The 22,579-nt window shown below is 40.7% G+C and overlaps 1 protein-coding gene and 2 non-coding genes across 3 annotated transcripts; all 3 read right to left on the bottom strand.

Moving 5' to 3' along the window:
- Positions 1 to 252: 252 nt before the first annotated feature.
- Positions 253 to 325, bottom strand: trnaf-gaa (transfer RNA phenylalanine (anticodon GAA)). The gene has a single exon. It is a non-coding gene; the product is annotated as a tRNA-Phe (tRNA).
- A 2,432-nt stretch (positions 326 to 2,757) lies between these two features.
- trnaf-gaa (transfer RNA phenylalanine (anticodon GAA)) lies at positions 2,758 to 2,830 on the bottom strand. Its single transcript has one exon. It is a non-coding gene; the product is annotated as a tRNA-Phe (tRNA).
- Positions 2,831 to 5,637: 2,807 nt separating this feature from the next.
- On the bottom strand, positions 5,638 to 21,622 carry LOC132977638 (G-protein coupled receptor 22-like). Its single transcript, XM_061042374.1, has 2 exons — positions 21,166 to 21,622; positions 5,638 to 7,361 (listed from the first exon to the last, which is right to left on the bottom strand). The coding sequence occupies exon 2, from the start codon at positions 7,248 to 7,250 to the stop codon at positions 5,724 to 5,726; it is 1,527 nt and encodes a 508-aa protein (XP_060898357.1). The 5' UTR covers positions 7,251 to 7,361; positions 21,166 to 21,622; the 3' UTR covers positions 5,638 to 5,723.
- Between the last annotated feature and the right edge of the window lie 957 nt (positions 21,623 to 22,579).

The raw sequence follows: 22,579 nt of genomic DNA, 5'->3' as shown, positions 1-22,579 counted from the left end.
GACATCGTGATGTCAGTAACCAAACCCGCCCAATGCAATTTGTGTTATTATTATTAGCCTGTTAAAAAGGTATAAGACAGCATGCTGGTTGAAAAAATTACAAGACGCAATGTACAGCCTATGTGTTACATGACAGTTCTGGCTGACTCGTGTCTCCTTCTCATGTTATCCAATGCGTCTCTACTTTCCTGTATAATGTCATGCGCGTCTGAAATAGTTAGGCCACTATCTGGCATGAAAAGCGAGACACACTGCCGAAACCCGGGATCGAACCAGGGACCTTTAGATCTTCAGTCTAACGCTCTCCCAACTGAGCTATTTCGGCTTGCTGTATGACGTTCATATGCAATTTGACCACGTGACCACCAGAGGACGGTCTTGCCTCGGATAATGTACTTCATGTCCCACTGACATTTGTCTATTACTGTTTTATCATTGGGGGAAAAATATATTTGTGAAATGTAAATGTAAACGGTAGGCTATATTAAAGTATTAGGATCAAATATTAGGTAGGCTTAATATCTGAAAATAGACCTACACTCCCCTCATACTTACAGTGTTTTCCAAAATGCGGATAAAAGACATATCACTGTTTTATACCCAGGTTGAACCGAAGCCTCAAAGCTAGAGTTGAGCACTAAACTCCTTACATTTAGGCTATATGCATATTCTACTTTTGTTTTTTTTATTTAGGAGCACTGTGTTTGAAATAGCCTACATGCCCTTGCCAACACAGAGCCCAAGACCAGAGCTACGTCAACAATGACCTTTAACTCTACTTGTTCAAGTTAAGATGTCCAAATCCTAAAGTTCAAATCAGTCATGATGATGGAGTTGATATGAGCATTTAGGGAAGATGTACAATCAGGGCAAGGATACGCTCATTATGACAAAAGGCAAGTTTCTCAAGAACCATTAATGGGTTTAGCAGTCTGAGCAAATGTTGCTTGAGCAGCGACTTGGTTTATCAGAACAGCTTTGTTTCTGGGAGGCCTATGCCCCAGTTCAGTTCATGTCTGGCTGCTTGGAGGAGTGTTCAGATCAGCAGCAGCAAATACATCTCCTGTGCTTCTAAGTACTCTATATTATCCTATCCTATCCATAAAAGTGAATGTGTATTGTGTTTACAGGGTCAATGGGTCTAACAGGATGGATGGCCGAGCAGGAGGCACTGGGGAGTGATGCTTAAGAATGACAAGCTTGTCTCACCAAGAGGGCAGCCATTTGCTGGGGGGCCTGCAACAGCTTAGCCCTATCCCCCTTTATCTTACAAAGAGATAAGCTGTAAGATAAGGACGAGGAAAGAAAAGCTGTTATGAGGTTCTTCAGCTTTTATTTGAGATGTAATTCTACAGTAGACAACACATTGATGAAGCTTCATGTTGAACCTTGTTTTCCATGGACATGATCCTGTGGTTACGCACAAAGAGCTGAATTTCAGTCACCATCACAAACGTTCTTGCTGATGGCCACATAGTCATATTTGATCAGGCAAAAGCTATCTGCAAAGGGCCTGCACAACAGGCGATCAGTCAAAAAAGAGAGCTGAAAGACTGACATGCAGTGTTGGTTCAACTGCAGCATAACTCATTTGAAATAGTATTTGAATTAATGTGTTTTAAGGAGACTATACTTTTCAGGCCTGCAATTGTCCTTTCCATGGGTGCTTCTGACCTCATGCATCTTCAGATCAGATAAGAACTTGATGCTCCAACATTAAGACTTTTTTTTTTTTTTCACAGCAAAGCATCATTAAAGCATTAAAATACACATGGGCGAGCTCAGGGAGTGCTGGGTTTCCTCCTGAGAGCTGAGAGAAAACAGAGAGAAGAAAAGGAGGAAAATTATATTATTTCTGATTTTTTTTTACATACCAACCAAAGAAAATTAATATTCATAGTAGACCTATTATGCGTGTTGGCATATCATGTGAAGGTAAGGCTGTATCTGCTGTGGGGGTATGCCTGAAGTTGGGTCCTAAACTTCCATCCTGTCACTCCCTGTGCAGCTAAAGAGACACATTTAAGCCTTAGTCTGCCTTTAGGAGGTCATAGAGGAAACAGAGAACAAATATGCCTATATCACACAGACCTTTCAACTAAAAATGTCAGAAGCCTATTGCCGGTTTAAACAGCAAAACACTTTCACGAATAATGGGAATTATAGCCTAAATTTCACAATGTGGGAACATAGAGTTTTATTTTTATTTTTTTAAATGTCAAAGCTGCGGGGTAATGTCAACTCTATGATGTTCCAGACAGCAAAAATGACACTTAAACTAAATTCCAAAAAACACCCGAGTAAAATTCCGTGTATGGCCTATCTGTAGCGTACCTGGCCAGCAAAGCGGATTCTTATTTAGCCTAAAAATGTATTTATCCTTAGATCTTTACCGCGTCATTCTTTTAACAATTTATTGTAGCATACTTTAAGAGGCTGATTTAATTCCCTAATAGGGTATTGTAACAAATTCGGTTCCTTACTTGGACGCCACGAATGTAGAGTCTCGAAGTATAATGGAGGCCATTGATTGGTTGTGTGTCTTCTAAATGTGCAACGATTCGTAACAAGCTGTTCGATGATTGGAGGGGCGGGACATCGTCGTGACAGCTACTGAGGGAAAAGACACAAAAAAACGGGGCTTCACAAGCATTGATACTTCTTATTTACAGTCTATGCTTCACACGAATTTCAAAAACTTTGGTATCCAGGGTTTATGATTAACAACAAGTTCACTAAAAAGTATGTTCATTCGGATGCCGAAACCCGGGATCGAACCAGGGACCTTTAGATCTTCAGTCTAACGCTCTCCCAACTGAGCTATTTCGGCCCGCGTTACAGTATAGTGTAATATCACATTATATCGATAGAGGCCCCCCCGCGAGTTATATATAGCGTTTAATTTGAAGATGTCCTTCATTTTGTGGAAAAAATAAATCATAAATTATGATCTGGAGTTAAGTATTTGGTGTTGAAAGTATCTCACGAAATGCAAAAGTAAATAAACAATAGCCTATCATACAAGGAAGAAGTATTGGTCTGATTGTTCTTGGTTTGCCCTGTAGGCTTCATCCCACATATGACCCTTTCTGCAGAGGTCTGGAGCGCATCACTCCCACGCAACACAAAGCCCACGCAAGTTTTCAAAAATCATGCTGGCAGCTTTTCTAGTGCGTGCAGTAGACCTATAAGTCGCTGGATGGGGCAGGGCTTGAACACTGCTGGTTTGAAGCTATGTTTTGATTCACCCACTAAAACGGCAAAGTATGGCTTTATTCTCAACACAGAACATAAACATAGTTCAGCCTTTGAGTTTGATTTTACAATGCCAACAGTAATAAGACTATGCTAAAATTAATACATTAACACATTGCACCACCTACTCAGTAGCCTTTATTACTGGCTGCTTTCTGATTATTCTATGAGCACAGGCATTAGCATGAGATGACAATCATTATAAATGTCAAACCCAAGTATGTTGATTTATTGGAAGAAATGTACAACTGTGTCCAGAAGGACTCAATGTTCTTTACATCTGCAGTGCATGCCCATTTATGTTTCAAGTGAAAAATCATGTGAGCTTCAGAGACAGAGCAGTACATTATCTTCATGTTGTTCCCATCACAGCAGGTTTTTTGCAACTAAGTTTCTCATCGTGAGAAAATGCAGTTAGCACAGAGACACCCAAGGCTGGGGCTTTTAAGCCGTAAAGCCATGGGAATCTCTGGCCTTAGGCTTTTTGGTCAAAAGTATCTTATGTTGCAGTGAAGAAGACATCCCTTGTTGATTCATACAAATATGGAACAAATGCACATAGTATTTTATATTTATTTCTATACTCCAACATTGCATGGTAACACGTTCACATAAAACACCATGAAAGCCAAGAACAATGACATATAGTTGGTGTACATTTAATACAGTATATCGCACGTTTCTGTTGTGTTTACATTCAGAAACGCATCCGTTGTGTGTGTGTGAGTGTGTGCCAAATAGAAAGAGAAATCACATTCCTTCTATATTGAGCACCACTCAGAGTACAGACTAAAAGCAGTGAACACACAGGCAGGTAGATCACAGTCAACAACAAACACTAGTCTGGGCTAAAATGAAAGTTACTCTCTTGTGGTTGCTGGTTTGCTGAGGTTGAGTTAAACTATGGGACACATAATCTGAATCAATCCTCAAATGTAGAAAAGTCAGTCCATATTTAAACAGAGGCTGAGTGACAGTAGAGTTCTTCTATAATAAACTCACATGTGCTCAATATTCACATATATGTACATAAGTGTTATTGAAAAGTTTCAAAAATAATCCTTTCAACATTGTAAGCCCAAAACTGAACCACAAAGACACCTAAAATAAAAAATATTTTCAAAACAACAGACAAGTGCAATAAAAAATACTATTCATCACTAGGTTGTCAGTAGTCAATAGTTGATGAGAATGTACTCAGAGAGGTGTCAAGTAAAGTTAGCCAATTTGAGGTTTGATTTCTTTGTGATGACCTGGACTGCATGACGTCAAACTTTTTTCTACTTATTTTGTCTGCCACGTGTCATCCCCACTAGCTACTTCAGGTGATTTTGTTATAATTCTTTTGACATTCGATTATGTATTAACTTCACTTTAGTCAGAATAAGGTTTAGCGCTTCGCCTAGCACAAGTTCACCACATGGGGAAACAACTAGACTAACTCTGTCATAGGACAATATGTTATCTGTTTTTAATTCATTTTGATAAAGTGTAGTAACAAGAGTTAAAGGTGTTTTTTTGTACAGAGCCACGGAAGATGTGTCCTCTGGTTTCCAGTCTTTGTGCTAAGCTAATTAATCTGGCTGTGGCTTCATGTTTGCAGTACAGAAATGAACAGGTTGAACAGCAGTCTCAACCTTTTTCACGTAGTATTCCCGAAACATCTGTAAGATTTTAAACAAATTTATACATTAGGGAACAAAAAAGTTACATGTATGTGAAAGAACTTTGCAGGTTTTATAAAGACACATTGTAAAATTGACCCTCTGAATTACTACTGTAAAGTAAAACTGCATCTAAATCCCAAAGTAGCCTGTAATTGTTCATTGACTTGTTCTTCACCTTCTCTCTATAGAAAGAGTCTCTTTAGCCATGACTGATTTATATTCTGTCTTCTTTCATGTACTCACTTTGTTTGTATCCAACATGTTCCTCTTTTAGTTCTGAATACACTATAACATCGGATAAAGCTTTCAGAACAGAAGTAAGATAGATACAATATTGAACACATTCAAGGAGTGGATCAGAGTAATTATCAGAGTGTATAATTGTATCAACATTTCTTTACAGCTGCATCAGATCCGGTGAGTTGTTTTCAGATCGCATTAGAGATGTAAGCACCGCTATGAGAATGTGCTATCATTCATATGTAAACAGTTCCTTATATGACAGAGTGTGTGAACTATCTACACCCTATATACACTTGTTTGTTTTTTGTATATTCTTCTTCATATGTAGAGGCTGTGCACACCACAGTGACGACAGCATCATGCTGCCACTGCTGCCTGAGGTGAATGGTAGCTGTGTTAAGCCTTTACTGCTGGTTTTATTGAAACACCTCCCAGAGGTAGAAATGTGTTTTTCACATTTCTTAAACTGGAGTCATGCACTAGTGAGTTTCATAAAAGAACACACCAGTGACTCATTTCTGGTTTTAATTATACAGTCTATGCCCATGTGTGTCCGTCTCACAGGACCTCTGCCAGGCAGCGGTCAGTTCCTTCGCTTGCTTCTAGCCGCACCTGCCGGCTGGTTTTTCTGTTCTCCACCCAGGAGTTGTGTATGACCGTGCCCCCTGGAGACGGATCCACCTGAAGCAGGGACACCACCCTCTTTTTAACCTTTGAACGAAGGACACGCCGCAGCTTCTGTCGGGTGAAGGCATAGAGCAAAGGGTGGGACACGGTGGTGCCGTAGGCCAAGGCAAGGAACCAGAGGCGTACGCTGACCAGGGTGTCACTGGGGCCCAAGCCCAGGATTAGTACATTTGTCACAGAGAGGGGAGCCCAACAACCCAGGAAGGTGGTGATGATGATGAGGGACATCCTGAACACCCGCCTCTGCCGCTCTCTGCGATCCCTGTGTCGCCTCACTGCCCGCCTCAGGGCAATGATGGCTGACACAGAGGCCTGGACACCCATGGTGGCAGGCATAGGAGTCGCAGCACCTGAGTCTGAGGTCACCAGCGGGGCAGTGGAGGACAGGGCAGGAGGGGAGGTGGCTGTGGGGGTTGGGGAAGGTGAATGTATGAGTGGGGGATGGCTGAGCTGTTTGGTAGCATCCATGGTGCACTGCTCCCCTCCTTTATCCTCGCCGTCATTCATTCTGAGCCCTTCCTTCTTTTTCTTTTGTTTCTTTCGGTGCTCTCTGCAGGAGGGGCCCTTGGGCCGCTGGTTCTTCTTCATCTGGGAGCCAATGCGGATGTTTAAAGCCCTCAGTATTTTGGAGTAGGTAAACAACATGACCGCCACTGTGGTAAAGAAGATGGGTACCTGCAGAAGGAGATGGTAATACATGCCCAGGTCTGTGTGATAGCCCTGCCCGCCAACACACAGCAGAGTCTGGTTACGCCACGCTGGCACCACCATGCCATTGACACCATAAGAGGAAAACGACATAGGTGTCTCCTGCCCTCTCTCCTCTGCTCTGTCTCCGGTGGACCATTGCATCTCCAAGAATGGGATAAAAAACACAGCCACAGAGGTGACCCAAACAGCAGCCAGGAGCAGCGTTGCTCTACGTGTGGTCAGCAACCTGTTCGCGGGTCGTACTGAGATGTCATATCGGTCCAAGCTGATTACCAGGATGTTGATGGCTGTGGCTATGCTGGCGAAGGTGACGCAGGCCTCGTGGAAGCAGCAGAGCAGGGCCAGGTTTGGTCCTGGAGGCAGCAGCACAACCACCAGAGTGAGGGGCAGACACAGCACACACACTACCACATCCAGCACGTGCAGATTCACAGTCACCATGTTGCTCACAGAGTCCACTAAGTTAGATTGAGAGCAGTAGAGCACCAGCACAGTCAGGTTGCTGCTGAAACCCAATACCAGCTCCAGCATGAGGAAGGCGGTGAGTGACACCTGGAAGCCAAGCGAGTACGGCATGTACCAGGACGCAGGACTGATGGACAAGCCCTCTCCTCCCATTCCCTCCAGGCCGGCCGATGACCCTACCCACCCTGTGGTGGCTGGACCTGTGGTGGTGTCCGTCTCCATGACGACCTGTCAGCCCTTATATATTGTATCTGTCAGTCTGTTGATGAGCTCCCATGATGCACCAGACTGAGCGTCCATGATGCAGGGATGACAAACAGCTTGGTGACAGCACTGGGGAGACAGGAACACAATGCAGACAGATGAGAGAGAATCAAACACATTTTCTCCTATAGTCTCATACTGCTCTTACCCCTTACCCCTTCTTAGACAATATGCATTTGTTCACAAGCAGATGGTGCAAAGCCGACAAAGACATTGCGAGAGGTAAACAACTATGTCGACTGACAAGTTACAGTAACATTACCAGATTTTGCGCAAAAATGACTCTGCAAGCGTCTTCAGCCTTTTGTTTGCAAACTGTTTGAATGTGGAGTAGGTGTATGTATATTCAACTGACAGTTGTTTATTATACTAGTTGTGATAAGTTTGTATGGTTCCAAAGTTATTAAGCAAATTTGAAGATTGACAAGGAAAGATGAACTCTTGGCATAAGATGGATGTATTGATTTATTTGTCTGCAAAGCTGAGACATAACTTGGATGAGATGACTTTCTACACCCGGTAAAGCTACTAAACATGAGATGATGACATGGATGTACACTGATTTTTTTTCCCGGTCCCTCTCTCTTTTTATCTTCTGAGCTTCATCCATCTCCGTCCTCTTCCTCTAGCTTCAGTCATTGCATCAAACCCGCACAGATACCGCCTAACTGGCTTCTTTTTAAAACTGAAGGCTGGTGTGTGAACTAGTACCATAAAGCCATACGCGAGATGACCACGGCCAGCTGCTAAAGTTGTAAAATGTGGATTTACACTTTGTTATGGACAGACATGCTACTCACACAAATATGCCAACATGCACACATGCACAATGATCTATCTATCTGTCTATCACCTGCAGCCTACAATCTGTCTCCTTTCAGTATGTGTAATTAAGATTTTGGCTCAGTCGCCACCTGAGACCCGCTCACAAACTGTCAGACCCGCAGCATGCCACAATGGGCCATCACTAATGTGAACGGGAGCTTAGGGGAACGTGTAAATTGAATGAATCAGCAATCGGACCAGCAGCTAATCAACAGTCCTCTCTGTGGATCACTAGAAACACATATTCAAAAGACAACAGAGGCTTGTTCACTGCCCTGCCAGATGAATCAAATCTTGTGATTTATTCAAATATCTACAGCAAAATAAGACTAAGAATTGATGTGAGGTTCGAATCACTTTTTTTTTTAAGTGTCATATCCAAAACTGAAAAGAATCATTGAGAAGATAACAGTCAGCCAGTCCAACTCAGAGCTCCTGTGAGAATTTATGTTTGGTTTGTGTCAATTTTAGTAAGCCATGTAGACAAAGTTGTACCTCTTATCTCTTGGCTGATCTTGTGCTATCCATGTTTAAGTCATGTTTTCTGATGAAGAAATCTCATCCTGCATTTTTTTTAACAGTAAAATGTATTGCTCAATGCAAGTCTTCCCTTTGGAAAATATAAACAAAGGCTATTTTGGAGGGGCATTGTTAATCGTCTCATCTAACACCATAACTGCAGCAGAATTTACAAACATTAAAAACAAATATAGGGATGTCAGCCCTGTCCATCATGATCTTGTTTGCTTTTGTAAGTCATAAAAAGGGATCAGTATTCATTTCAGCCTCTGTCATGACCAGCTAAAACTCTTCACATGAGCTTTAAGTTTATCTGTTAAAACAACTTCTTTAAGTTTTCATGATGCACATTTCACACATTACAAGGACTGCGCTGCATTTTGGGAAACTGGCTTGCAGACAGACGCTTTTCAGCTCTAGGCCTTCATCAGCGATCAGCGCTTTAATGAAGGCCTAGAGCTGAAACACATCTGCTCTTACCCAGATAAAGGAAACTTGAAGGACATTTAGTGTGCTGACTTTTCTGTCTCTTTCTATTTCAAGGACGACAGTGATCCAATTATTTATTTGAAAGTATTTGGGGATTAAGTTTGGTGCCTTTTTTTTATCAGTTTTAGTAACTACTAATGACATTTTGGAAAGAACAAAATACAAACATTGTCAAGTTTACAAGCACAAGACTGCACTTTGCTGTCAGTATCGTAACATTTGGTAAAGTCTAAAGTGTTGTCTGCTTTTATTTAGTGCTGCAGCTCACACCTGTTATTTGCTGCAGCAGTTTGACAGAGCCTGTTGGTGTTGGTTTGCACACAGAAAGCATCTCTCTGTATTGACAGCCAGAAGATTAAAGGTTTTGTGTCAAACAGTCCCTCAGTCATTGATTGGAAGGTGATTGCACCTGTGGGAAATCAATTGAGTGATTACAATCACAGCTTCCTTTCCCCTGAATAGATCATGAGGTGAACATTTCTGCATCAAAAGTAAAAAGCACAGAAAACAAACAGCACAGCAAATCAACTCTCAACCGTCATCTTCACAACTCCTCTCTGGCAATAGCACATCCAGTCAAGCGATGGACTCTTTCTGCAGTTCTCCCCAGTTTCTGTTGCCGCGGCAACGCCACCACAAGGGCCTAGATTAATGAGGCCACAGGTGCTATAGTTTTGAAGTGTATGACACCTGGCTCGTTGGTAATGTCATGCTGGTGGCAGTGTAACAGTAGATATGTTTAAGTCTCTCAACTACAAAACAAAGAGCTTGTAAAACATGTTCCATTACCACTGAAAAACGCAAGAAAAGACACACAAAAAAAAAACATCAAGTAAAAAGATAGAGGGGTAGGGGCGCTGGTGGCGCAGTGATTAGTGCGTGCGCCATGAGTATGGAGGCTGCAGTACCCCGGGCGGGCGGCCCAGGCTCGAGTCCCACCTGTGGCTCCTTTCCTGCATGTCATTCCCCAACACTCACTCCCTGATTTCCAACTCTATCCACTGTCCTATCTCTCCATTAAAAGCCCAAAAATGAATATTTGGAAAAAAGGAAGAGGTCAGATTTTTAGTTTAAATTGTTTGTCTTTGTGTCTTTCAGGCTGTTGCAGTATTTTATGCAGGGTTACTTAAAAATCCTTAATTTCAATTCCTCTTTTCCTGACCTCAGCAACTATCGAGAGGTTTGCATCAGGGGATTTGAGGGACTTGGCAGGAACATGCGTTTTAACCACACAGACAGATAAGACTAATTTAAGTCTCTGACCGACAGGTAACTTATGTAAAGGTTTTAAGATTGGAGTAATGTTGCCTCTGCTTTACTCCAGAGCATGTGCTGCTGGAAGACAAATGCAGTAGTCCAGTCTGCTGGAGATAAACGCATATATGAACTTTTCTGTCTAAATAGCAGCAGGATATGTAGAGTAGTAGAGTGGACTGTTACTTTTTTCAGTTTCGTTTTAATTAGTTTAACTGTCAGTATTTTCCTGATGAAGGTCTAGTAAGGACACATTACTGATAACTGTTTGTTTGCAAGTTTGACAATGTGTAGGAGTAATGATGAAAAGAATATAGTCAGTGAGATTTAACACGCCAACCACAGAAAACTTAAATACCCTGATAATAAAGTTATAAATAAATGTTATGGGATGTCTTAATTTACATGAAAACAGGTCCAGGTCTACACTCCCTCCTGCCCACTACACTCTGCCAATGAAAGGCGTCTGATCCAACCTTCACAACAGGGTCCTAAGTCTCTGACTAGACTCTTCTCCTCTGTTGCCCCCCGGTGGTGGAATGAACTTCCAAACTCCATTCGATCTGCAGAGTCCCTCTGCACCTTTAAGAAAAAGCTAAAGACCCAGCTCTTTCATGAATACCTACTAACTTAATGATGATGGTCTCATATTATTGATGATGATGATGGTAATGACGATTGTTTTTGTTTGATAACGACGACTTATAAGATGGTTTCTATACTGATTAGAGCTCTCAAGAACTGCCCTCAATGTTGTGCTTTGCCTCTGGTCACTTCCTGTCAGCACCTGTGTGTCCAATCAGACTGAAAGCTGATCGTTTGCTCTTACTGACTTTGTTTGCTTTTTTCTAGATCCTTGCTTGTGTTGTACTTACTCTCTGATGTACGTCGCTTTGGATAAAAGTGTCTGCTAAGTGAATTGTAGAATTGTAGAAAACAATGTTTTAAAATCACTGGGATTGAAGCAAAGAATGTAGACAAAAACATTCTGATATTTAAGATTTTTGTCAACACTCATATTAGAGACGCATGCAATTGAAGACACTTAGGCTTACTGGCATATGATGTTTAGTATGAACTGAATAAGCGTTTTCTACGAGTGTTGCAAAAAGGTGATGTGTTAAATATTGCCTATTGTAGTCTGTGTAACATAGTCTGTTTGACTTTCAAATGTTGCTGTTCTTCCTGGGCATTTAGATGGCAGACTGGGAATGGAAAGCCCCTCAGATCAACAGCACTCTTCTTTGTCTATTTTCAGTAATATAAACAAATATTAGACTTTATGGAAACAAGCACTACAGCATGAGCTAAATGAATGAGGAACAATTTATAAGTTAATAGTTAATATCTCACGGGAAAATAAGGCGACATAAAGAGGGGACAGTGGGAACTGTAATGTGTAGAAAAAACAGGGGCTCGGAAAAAAAGCATACAGTGAACAACTGAAGGTGTGCACAAGCACAGACCTGCAGCCCCTCTCTCAGTTTGCAGGTTTCCAGCTGGTCCGTTCGTGAGCAGACATTCCGATTTTCATCAGAGGCTGGAATTGGGGGAGAGGGCAGATAAGGAGCAAAGCGGGGTTGTCTGGATGGAGACCGGAGAAAAACTGAAATGGATTCTTGTCAAAAGAGTGCAGGCATCACCTGGAAGTTACAAATCTGAATGCTCCCTAAAAGGCGGACACAGATTACACAGCATGATAGGAAGGAAGTTGAAAAGAGACATAGCCAGCAGCTCAGGTAAACAATAAGTCCCATGGAGCAGAGGTGGCAGATTTTTTTTTTCCCACTCTAAAATATGACATCAACCTCTCCAGGCTGCTGCCGGTTTCCTAGTTGCCTTCGGTACCCAACGGACCGCTTTAGTCCCAACAGACTCTGCTCATGATTGTCTGAGTGAAAAGCTGCATGATGACTGCACAGGTTAGACTCTTAACGCACAAGGAAAGGGAGGTGGAACAAATTTCTATTTTTTTCAAAAATCAAAAGAGAAAAGTAATCAGGATCAATGGCTCAGCAGCCAGTCATCAATTGAGCCATTGTATATTTTTTACATAGAGAGTGATGGCTTTGGTTTGATTTTTCTGTAACCTTATTTTTTAGAGGTAATTCTCGACAAAAAGTGCAGTTAAATTAGTTTTCTGTAACCTTATTATATGGAGTCTAAAGAGATATCCATGTGGAAAATCAATCCTTCTTCTGACCCAGCTGTGGCCCAAAATGCCCCATCTGCCTCTGCCATGTTCACGCTGTTTCAGCAGGTTATTAGGAATTTCTCTCACTTTGGAAAACTGAGTCTGACTGACCTCAGGGCCACCAGGTTAGACTGTCTAAGGCTCAGTTCAACTCGAAATCACGATGAAACCTTGTCAGAAAGCTGCACAACTACTCCTGATTAGTAGCTTTGAGTCAGGTGGTGAATGTGAAACCAAGAACATCTCTAAAGGTTTCCTAATTAAGTCGCTGCGAGTGGAAGAAGCTCACCAGGGAATGCTCCAGGTGATGTGTGAGAGTGACCTTCTCTAACCTTGTGCAAGGCAATAATGCCACGTAGACCCAGACATACAGAGAGCCGGTAAAATGTCACACCAAGGTGATGACTTTAATCAATGGTAGAGCCATTTTAGCAACACCTTCTGCCTTTACTTCTGACACATTAGGAGATCGATTGTGAGAGCAATGACAGCAGACACTGGAGTTCAAGTCAAGACGACTTGAGCTCCAGTTTAAGTTGAACCTGGAGGATGGAAGTTGCGTGATATACACACTTCGGATTTGTCACTTTGAATCATGAATCTGAAAAACTGGTTGAAGAAATACATTTGTTGTTTTGGGATATTCACTTGTTATTTTTGTTCAAGAGAGTAGGATGAGAGAGAGAGAGAGAGAGAGAGAGAGAGAGAGAGAGAGAGAGTGAAAGAGAGAGTGGAAACCCATGCCCTTACTTGTTCATTATGAATTTGGCAGCCAGGAGGTTGTTAGTTTGTCTTATCTTAGATTAGCTCAGTTTAGTGTAGGAACTGGAAACAGGCAATCAGATAGCTGGGTTATCTCCACCGGTAATAAAGGAAACCAACCTGCACCTCTAAAGCGTATCAATAAACACGTATCTGACGAGGAAAAACAACTTTGAAAAGACTTGGTTATGGTTTTGTTGTTGTCTTCGCTGGTCAGGTGATTCACATTATCAACCAAAAAAGAAACTCTGTGTGTCAAAAAGAGCTCTTGTGTTTAAATAATAAGTGGGCTTTGGAGGTAGTGGATTTAGTTAGGAAGCCATTCATTATGCCGAGGCCAAGTCCACAGGCTTCTGGCTCCAGCTTTATAAATCTACTTCACATGACATTGGTATCTATCCTCTCATCTAACCTTTGAATGTACAGTATATTTCACTACCTTTCTTAATAATCCATAGCTAAAACACAACCTTTTCTCCAACATTTCAATATGTGTGTGTGTACTATAGTCTCATTACATGCCATGTCAAGCGAATCAACTGAAACTTATTATGCTGTAACCTTTTGCTTGTTGATACTAAAGGAACACTTTTCTCCATATCTAACCTCCTTGCACCAAAGCTCATAGTTAATTGGCCGCTCTGCTACAGAGTGTGTGCATCACCTGCCTGTGAACATGCATGTGACATGGCAACCGCCACAGATATGTCATCTGGATGATCGAGGCAGGCATTAAGTATGTGGATATTTAAATATTAAATATGCGTTTTTAAATGATCAGCAGCACATTGTTCAGGTGCTTTGGCTACAACAGTGGACGAGTTGATTTGCAGTTTAGTTGCTTATCATAAAGAGCTCATAAGCGTAATGTTACATGGGGCACACACTGTGTAGGGTTGGTTAGGGCCTTAATGTTATAATCCCTTTGTATCAGGATGGTTTATAGATAACTCTGTTTGAGTTGGAGAATATTGCCTCCTGAGCCGTGCCAAACACTTAGCAAACACCACCTCTCTACCTGTTCTCCGTCAACATGTCCATGCTGGTGCTGGAGCTGCCAGAACAGGGCTGGGCAAGTGCTGGAAAAATATAGACTGTACAGCACCAACAGTTACTATTATTAATGTTAAATTGTAGCTCTACATGAAGAGCACCCTGCATTCGTCTTGTGAAATGTCTTCAATTAATTCACATCTCAATATATGTAGCTGGAAAAAAAGTCTTACAATCTCAGTCTCACAAAATCAAACACCAGAATCTAAGAAAAAAAGTGTTTGACGCTCAAATTAGTTGTTTCTAAAAGACAAACATTTCATTGGGAACCCTTTCGACTGGCCAGGGACTCACTCAAAGCCGCTACATTAAAAACCTATCAAATTGCTGAAACTGGTGTTTTCTTGGTCATTTCTGGCTGCAGCTGATGCCTGATATTTCCAAATACATCTAGATATTCCTTTGTTGCTGCATGGCACTTGACATTACACCTGTGTTTCTTTAATGTGCATCTCATTGTTGTTCTGTTTATGTTCATACTTATACTGTTGTTTTTATTTGACTGTTTTATAGATTCATACTTTACGCCATAAAGTAGATTAATAGTGGAAATGATAGACATTATATCAGCCTTAAATCTATCATCAGAAATATTCATTTTAATCTAAGAGGTACAATAAATAATATCAGCATTTCATTTAATATAATGAATACAAATATTAAAGTGAATCTCTATCAACATACTTGTTACTGCAAATACTACACATACTTTTACCATTATCACTGACATAGCTAAAAATCTATCTTATCCATTGTTGTTGTTGTTGCTGCTCTGTCACTTTCCTTATTCCTGCAACTCACTCTGTCCCATTTTTCAAGTCCAGCACAGTTCAGCAGATGGCTGTTCATCATGAGTCTGGAACTTTTTCCTTGCCACTGTGACTTTGCTAAATGTTGTGCTCATGATGGATTAACGTTGGGTCTTTGTAGATAATATAACAACCAGTAAGGTTTTTTTTTTTTGGGGGGGGGGGGCTTTTTGTGCCTTTAATTGAGATATAGGACAGGGTATAGATTCAGCGAGAGAGAATGACATGCGGGAAAGGACCCACAGGTGGGATTTGAACCTGGGCCGCCTGCTTGGAGGAGCAAGGCCTCCTTCACCGCGCCACCAGCGCCCCATTTGTTTTAATTTACAGAAAAACTCAACAGGGTGCCGATAAGGTGATGACTTCTTTCAAATCCTACCTTAAAAGCCATAACATTTGTTGAAAATTGGCGCTGAACAAATAAAGATTGATTGATTGATTGATAGAAATGTGTCGTTGACTTTACATCAATGTTCAACAAAAACACAGAGAACTCACAAAGAAAGAACGCTTTGGATTTGTATGAATCACTATTGGCCCCATTAGTGAAACAGACTTGAATGCAACAATGTAGTTCGGTCCCTGAGGGCTTTAGAAAGTAATTCTGAAAAACACAAGAAATCAATGCAAGTTGAGGACAAGCACAATAAAGACTTTAATTACAACACCTCATCACGAAGCAACTCCCAAATCCTGGAGATGTGTTGGATAATATTAAGGACCCCACCCCCCTCCCTTTAACAGTACATGAAAACCTCAGAAACTGAGGGTTAATTTTCCAAATGATGCAGCATCCAGAGCTTCCATTTTCCACACAGTTTTAAGAGATGCTTCACAACCTTTCCCAACTCAGGGCTAGGGAGCCAGAAAATACGTGACAAGAGACCGTATAGCATGTATAATTGAACAGCTATAGTCACATCAGTATTTCCCAGAAGCAGCAGCACAACGATTGAAAGATGAATGGCAGAGAAGATAATCTTGCTATTCCTGTGAGACCAGCTGATGTAACAGGTTGTCAAAATGACATATAGCGTGTGAAGACAGGAATGTACATTAAGGTACATTGAAAATAAAGGGGACACTTTTGATGTCAGTTTTATTATGGGAATACTTCTGTGTGCATTTTCCAGTATTTGTATCTACATCTGTACTTATCGGAAGGAAGAAGGAGTCACTAACTTCTAGAAGTATTTAAGCTATGTCATTAAACTAACATTATATCAGCCTCTGATACTTTATTGAACTCCATACAGCATTACAGGCTAAACAAAGTTTGAAGTAAATCAGTTTTACTTAATTGAGATGCAAAGTTATGCAGCAAGGTGCCAAACAAAAAATCTAATCAGAGCGTCAACTGAACCGAGTGATGCTGTGGGGAAAGTATGAAGTTTCTGTCATGTTGTGCTGTTGAAAATTAAGAAGTCAATGTGGAAGCAGGAAGGAACCAAGTCATTCAGCAAAGTATGGGCGTTCACAATCAAATAATGAAGTGTTTATAATTACATTTGAATCCAGTAGTTGAGGGTGGATTTTGCAGTCATTACAACAGTGTAAAAAAGTGTTTGGTTTTTAGCAGACAAAAGCAGTGCACAATGACAGAAACACTTCTGCAGTTATGGGAGAGAGCTGGTGAGTAACAACAAACTAGGCTGGAGTCAACATGAGGACACAGAGCATGTTCACTCCCTCTATACCATAATCACATATTTATGTGTGTCTTTCTGTGTGTACATAGACTCCCTATTGAGACATCAAGCTTTTTGTGAGCATTTACTCCAGGCGCTGCTCCATGATGGAGACTGTCATGTTGGAGCAAAACACTTGCAGGCCACTGCTGGGCCACAGCACAGTCAGCCTGGGAGAGGCACATACTCCTATAAAGTACTACACATGCCTCACACAAACACACACACACACACACACACACACACACACACACACACACAGTTGTACAACAGGACGCCTGCTGAGTCTGAGTGGTCTTGTGGCTGAAGATGAATACAGAGAGGAGTCTCATCCAAAGCAACAATGGAACATATTACAGGGTTGTAAATGTTAGGGATTATTTTCTTCTGCCAGCAGATGAAATGTAAGGTACAAACTGAATACAGAATTCCCTACTGAATCTATCACCCTTTCGCATGTCTGCCTCGAACACGATAACTCTTTATGCATGACTTTGACCTTTGAATACCCTCCACTACTACAATGACTATATCTTTACAGTTTTAAAGATTAGCATAACTGTGGAGAGCACTGTGGATAGTATAAATAGAAGTCCAATACTGCCCACATACCAACTGTGTACATGTTTAAGACACACAGAGTGTAGCAAAATAAACATTTGCACACTTAATTATTGTGCACTTGTGGTGAATAGACTATAACTGCATTTCAGCTTATTAAGAAAAGATTACTTTGTATGAATGAGGGCTCATTTCTTATAAGCATAGACAACAACAGGCACACCACACACAGCATCTGTGCCTCTGTGAAGATTATAGAACCTTTAATCATCATTAATCATATTTACTTTCACATTTTAAAAGTCATTTTAAAAACGTAGTCATGGTCAATTTACATGCTGCTTTTTAAAATATTTATTTTCAACGTCAGTTATGAACGTTCATGCACATCTATGAGGGTGAATGTAGTGTGATCAGTCACGGTCTGTGCTGATTTTATTCACTGTTAAAGTTGAACATGCTTTCAGCTCTAGACAATTCAACATCTACAATATACCAAAAATACTCATACAGCTGCGTTACAACAATGACGGTACATGAAGGGTTAGGGGTCCGCCTCTCTCTGATTGGTTCATTGAGCCTCTGTCCAGGGATTATATAGCCCTTAATTGTGGCCTTTGTAAAAAAACAACTTCTATTCCTTCTTTGCAGAAATCCAATTATCATGTCCTTCCAAGTCATAAATATTTTGTTTTGTTTTATAACAGAGGTGAAGAGGAGGACAGCAGGCAATGTCGAGAAATACACAACGAGGAGCTATGAGGGAGAGTAAAGTAAAGCAAAAACTTGTCTTTTTCAGAAGACTTATCTTTTATGTATGAATATCTTCAAATGACAGCTAGGACAAATCAGAGATTTAACCGCAAGTGCACCTTTTGCTATCTCAGTCATTGACCAGAATACACTCGGTATTGGGAAACAAATCCATTATTCAGACGGACTCTCCAAACTCCAGGCAATTCAGGTTTGAGCGAAGCACCCAGGCACGCTGTGGGCCTTTGTCATGTCCTGTTACCTGAATTATTTATTGCCCAGAAAAAATATAGAGCTGAAAAAGCCATCAATTGAAAACCTGAGCGTGGGGAAGAGGATGAGAAAAGGGAAAAGGTGGGAAAAAGGAAATAGAGACAAGTAAAAAGGTGTAGTGCAGCTGACAGATCCTGTACAGAAAGCCACTCGGGGATAATTCACGAGTTTTTTAAATGCAGAATTAGACAAGCAGAGGAAAATCTAAGAACTGGAGCCAGTAAGATGGAAATGGCATGATGATATGTATTGTCTCACACACACACACACACACACACACACACACACACACACACACACACACACACACACACACACACACACACACCTGCATGTGTCCAGCAGGATTTGTATTTGTCTTCCCTCCTTTATGTTCACAATCAAAGCAGTCCACAACAAAACGCAGGAACGCCACAGAGGAGCAACAGCTCAGACCCAAACGCTTTCATCAAGACTTCTCTCTTTTTCTCTTTGCCTTCCTCCACCTCCACATTCTCTCATCCAACCCCTCCCTTATCCATTACTCCTCATCTCACCTGCTACGTCTGCATTTAGTTTCATTATTACAGTCTTAATTTGTCTCTTTTAATGTGTCTTTGATTTGTTTCTATATTTACGATAAATAATCTTGAAATTGGTGAATATAGCATGTGGTTTGTGTGAGTATGAAATAGACTACCGGTAAGGAGGGTTGGCAGTTCTACATTTCTGAGCAGCATTACCCCGTCTGACAAACCTCTGATGGTTAATGTTTGTCTGATATGCCCGTCTAATATTCTCATTTCTATTAGTCCTCAACAAAAACTTTATTTCTCTAAAGATTAGCTGTGGTAGCTACCAGAACCACAGTGGCAGCTTTTGTAGCAGGTAGCAAACTGATTCCACAAAAATAATACCCTGGTCATACCAATCCAGAAGGTGCCAGAATTTCTGCATCAGCTGTAGCAGGTCTCTGTAGCTTCAGTAGCAAAGCTAGTTATTTACTATTAGTACTAGTTATTTATTATTAGTTATTTACCATTACAGCTCCCGGTAGCTACAATATCTGCCATGTCAAGCTACATACTTTTTTTCTACATTTATTTGTTTTTATTAAATCACTTTTGTAATAATTTTAGTCGTTTTAGTCCCCAAAACATTCTGATTTTGTCACCACTTTCCAAATTAATGCAAATTAATTTTTAGAAGAATACAATTATTATAGTTGGGAGATGATTTGGGAGCTGGTGTTAATAGCTGCGTGCGGCTACCAGAACCACAGCGGTAGCTTCTTGGGGTGTGTTTTGGCAGGCTACCATAATACCCATGGTCATTAAAATCCTCATAAAATGAAAAATACATTTAATTAAAATAATTGTCCAAAGGCTGCCAGAATTTCCGTGGCAGCTCTAGCAGGTCTTGGTATCTACTGTAGCGAAGTTACCATTGAAGCTCCTGCTAGCTACCATAAGTGCCCTGTTAAGGTACCAGAAATACCATCTGGTGGTAGGCAGCAGCTACCAACTGTTCACTTGCAGCTGCTGATAGCTGCCGGTAGATATCGGATGTGCCATGGTGAGCTAACATACCATAACATCATTGAGCTTGCCCTCTCTCAAAAAGATGTTGATTGACTGGTTTGGTTTGACCCCATTTTGGATGATATAATTCAAAGAAGACCTGAATGAAACCAAATGATGATTATAATTAATTGATTAACTAATTAATTTGAATTTGGCGGGGTGGGGTGGAGGTACTGTTTACTATTTTGGGTAAAACAATGGAGTAGTTGTTAGGTACTGTTATTAGATTTGAATCTCCTCTTCATTTAATCCTTAAATTAATGATAAAGATTTTGATGTAATAAATTGAAGTTGCAGTTTTTTTGTTGGAGCCACAATTAATCAAGAAATGGACTCTAATGGGCAGTGAGGAAAATGGGAGAGGTTTAATACATATAAGAATACTTAAAGGGTTGTTTTTCCCCTTGGATGTTAGCACAAATATCATAACTCAAATGCAAAACATGGAAAACAGAAAGATTATCCAAACAGACAACCAGGCTTTGATGTACAGTAAGCATGGTGGGATGTTTCCAGCGGACTGCAGCGAGGACTCCCTGAGGAGCGTGGGAGAAACACAGCCTCAGAGCCCGTTACCGTGTCAAGCACCTACTCCCACATGCAGCCCGTTGTTTCTAATAAAACCCTGATTCAACGGCTAAATCAATATTTCTTGGACCTCTGAGTGCCAAACAGGTTGCACGGAAGAAATGCAAGTACCCACTCTTGTAAAAAAAAAAAAATAATAAAGATAAAGGTAAAAATAATGTACATTACCAACACAATGTTTGAAGATTATACAGATTACAAACACTAGGCTACAACTATATAATGTTATTGGTTTAAAAAATATACTGCGTAAAAGTTTTACTGATGCATTTTGAAAAGTTGACAGGCTTTTTAGTTTGTGACATTGATAAGCACATCTTTATTACACATAGGCTAATGAAGAACTGACTGGTCAAATCGACTGGTCAGATAATAAACCTGGTCAGATAATGGACTCTTGATGGAGACCTGTGCGCAAAATGCTTTGCCAAGCGGCTGCTCAATTTACATCTAAATTTATTTTACAACAAAAATGGCGGCATAAAATTTGATTTCTTTACAGCTTCAAAGCGCGTGAACGTTTAAGGAAAACTGCACTCTTACCTCTTGTGTGGAAATCGTGCGCTTAGCGTGCCATGTCGGAAACCTGTGTGCTGTTGATGAAGCTTCCCTTCTGTCCTGTGGAGCAGCAGAGCACATTCTCAGCAGCTGCAGCAGCTCCACCACCAAAAGCATGAGAGAGTTAACCTGCTCAATGGGATGGATGAAGCCATGCACTATCCACGGACAGAGCTCAGGCTCCTGCTGGATGGCATCAAGACTGACAGATGGTGGGAGGTGCCTTATATATTACCTATGTCACACAGAGAAAAATACTCATAACTTAGAGTAGTCACTGGAATATGAATTTAAAGTCCCAGGCCATTTTTGTGTGCTTAATTGTCGGTCACATTATATAATGATAGGGGGCAGCTGTTAATGCAATTATTAAAACAAGGGTATAAAGAAAGCAGTTTGAAATGGCAGAAATTTATCAATTAACCCAAGTGATGTCACTTGGGTTAGGCTTACAACCCCAAGGTTAACCATTTAATTAGATAGTTGACTTAATGCTTCATTAGCTGCTGCTAGAAGAGTACCTTTTAACAGTTGTTGTGGTTTGTGTGATAGAGTCACGCTGTAGCAAACTTTAGGAACTTGTGGACTGATTAAATGCCTATTGATGTCTGCATTTAGCAACATCTGAATGCCACTGTGTTGGGTCATCACTGAAGACTGAAGGGGCATGATGGCTGTTCAATCAACTTCCTGAAGACAAAACATTATTATGATATACTGTAAAATTGAGAAATAGGCTTACATTGTCATCCCAACACAGGTCATGTAACATTTACATCTGTTGGAGTCCTATTTCCCTCCTCTAGAAAGACAGGCGACCATGATGCTTTGCTTTGCGTATATGACAGTCTGAACTATCTGCCACCAGGTGTTGACAAGGATGAAAGATACATTGAATTAAAATGAAATATATTGGGTTATGATGGATCAGTTTGGACCCCTTTCTGAAATAAAGTCCATTTGAGTTCACATCCAGAAACAAGTACATTGATTAATTTGTGGACTTATCTTTCAGTGAATACCAGATTCTTATTTGTTCTTGTTTTAAACAAGATCATGTGTTTGTTTTAAAGGAGCGCTCAAAGAATGTGGCAAGTGTAACAAGTTCTGATCATGTGTTTGTTTTAAAGGTCGCAAACTCAAATGACCACAGATTCAGTAAACAACTTAAACGTCATCTGCACACTTTCAGTGAAGTGGAAGAAAATCTAACCTGTCAAACAGAACTGTTCAACAGGTGGAATGTGTACAACCCGTCTAAATGCAGAAATTGTACAGAGCTGCAATAAAAACTATAAAACACATTTAAACATCACAAAAGCCCTATTCAGTGTTAACTACAATGAATGTACATTAAAGCAGGAGGCAGCCAGCATGTACAGTATCTCATGACTGTTTT

The sequence above is a fragment of the Labrus mixtus genome, chromosome 7 (assembly GCF_963584025.1).
Source record: "Labrus mixtus chromosome 7, fLabMix1.1, whole genome shotgun sequence".
Lineage (NCBI taxonomy): Eukaryota > Metazoa > Chordata > Actinopteri > Labriformes > Labridae > Labrus > Labrus mixtus.
The sequence above is the reverse complement of the archived record's forward strand: the minus strand, read 5'-3'. Positions and strand labels throughout refer to the sequence as shown.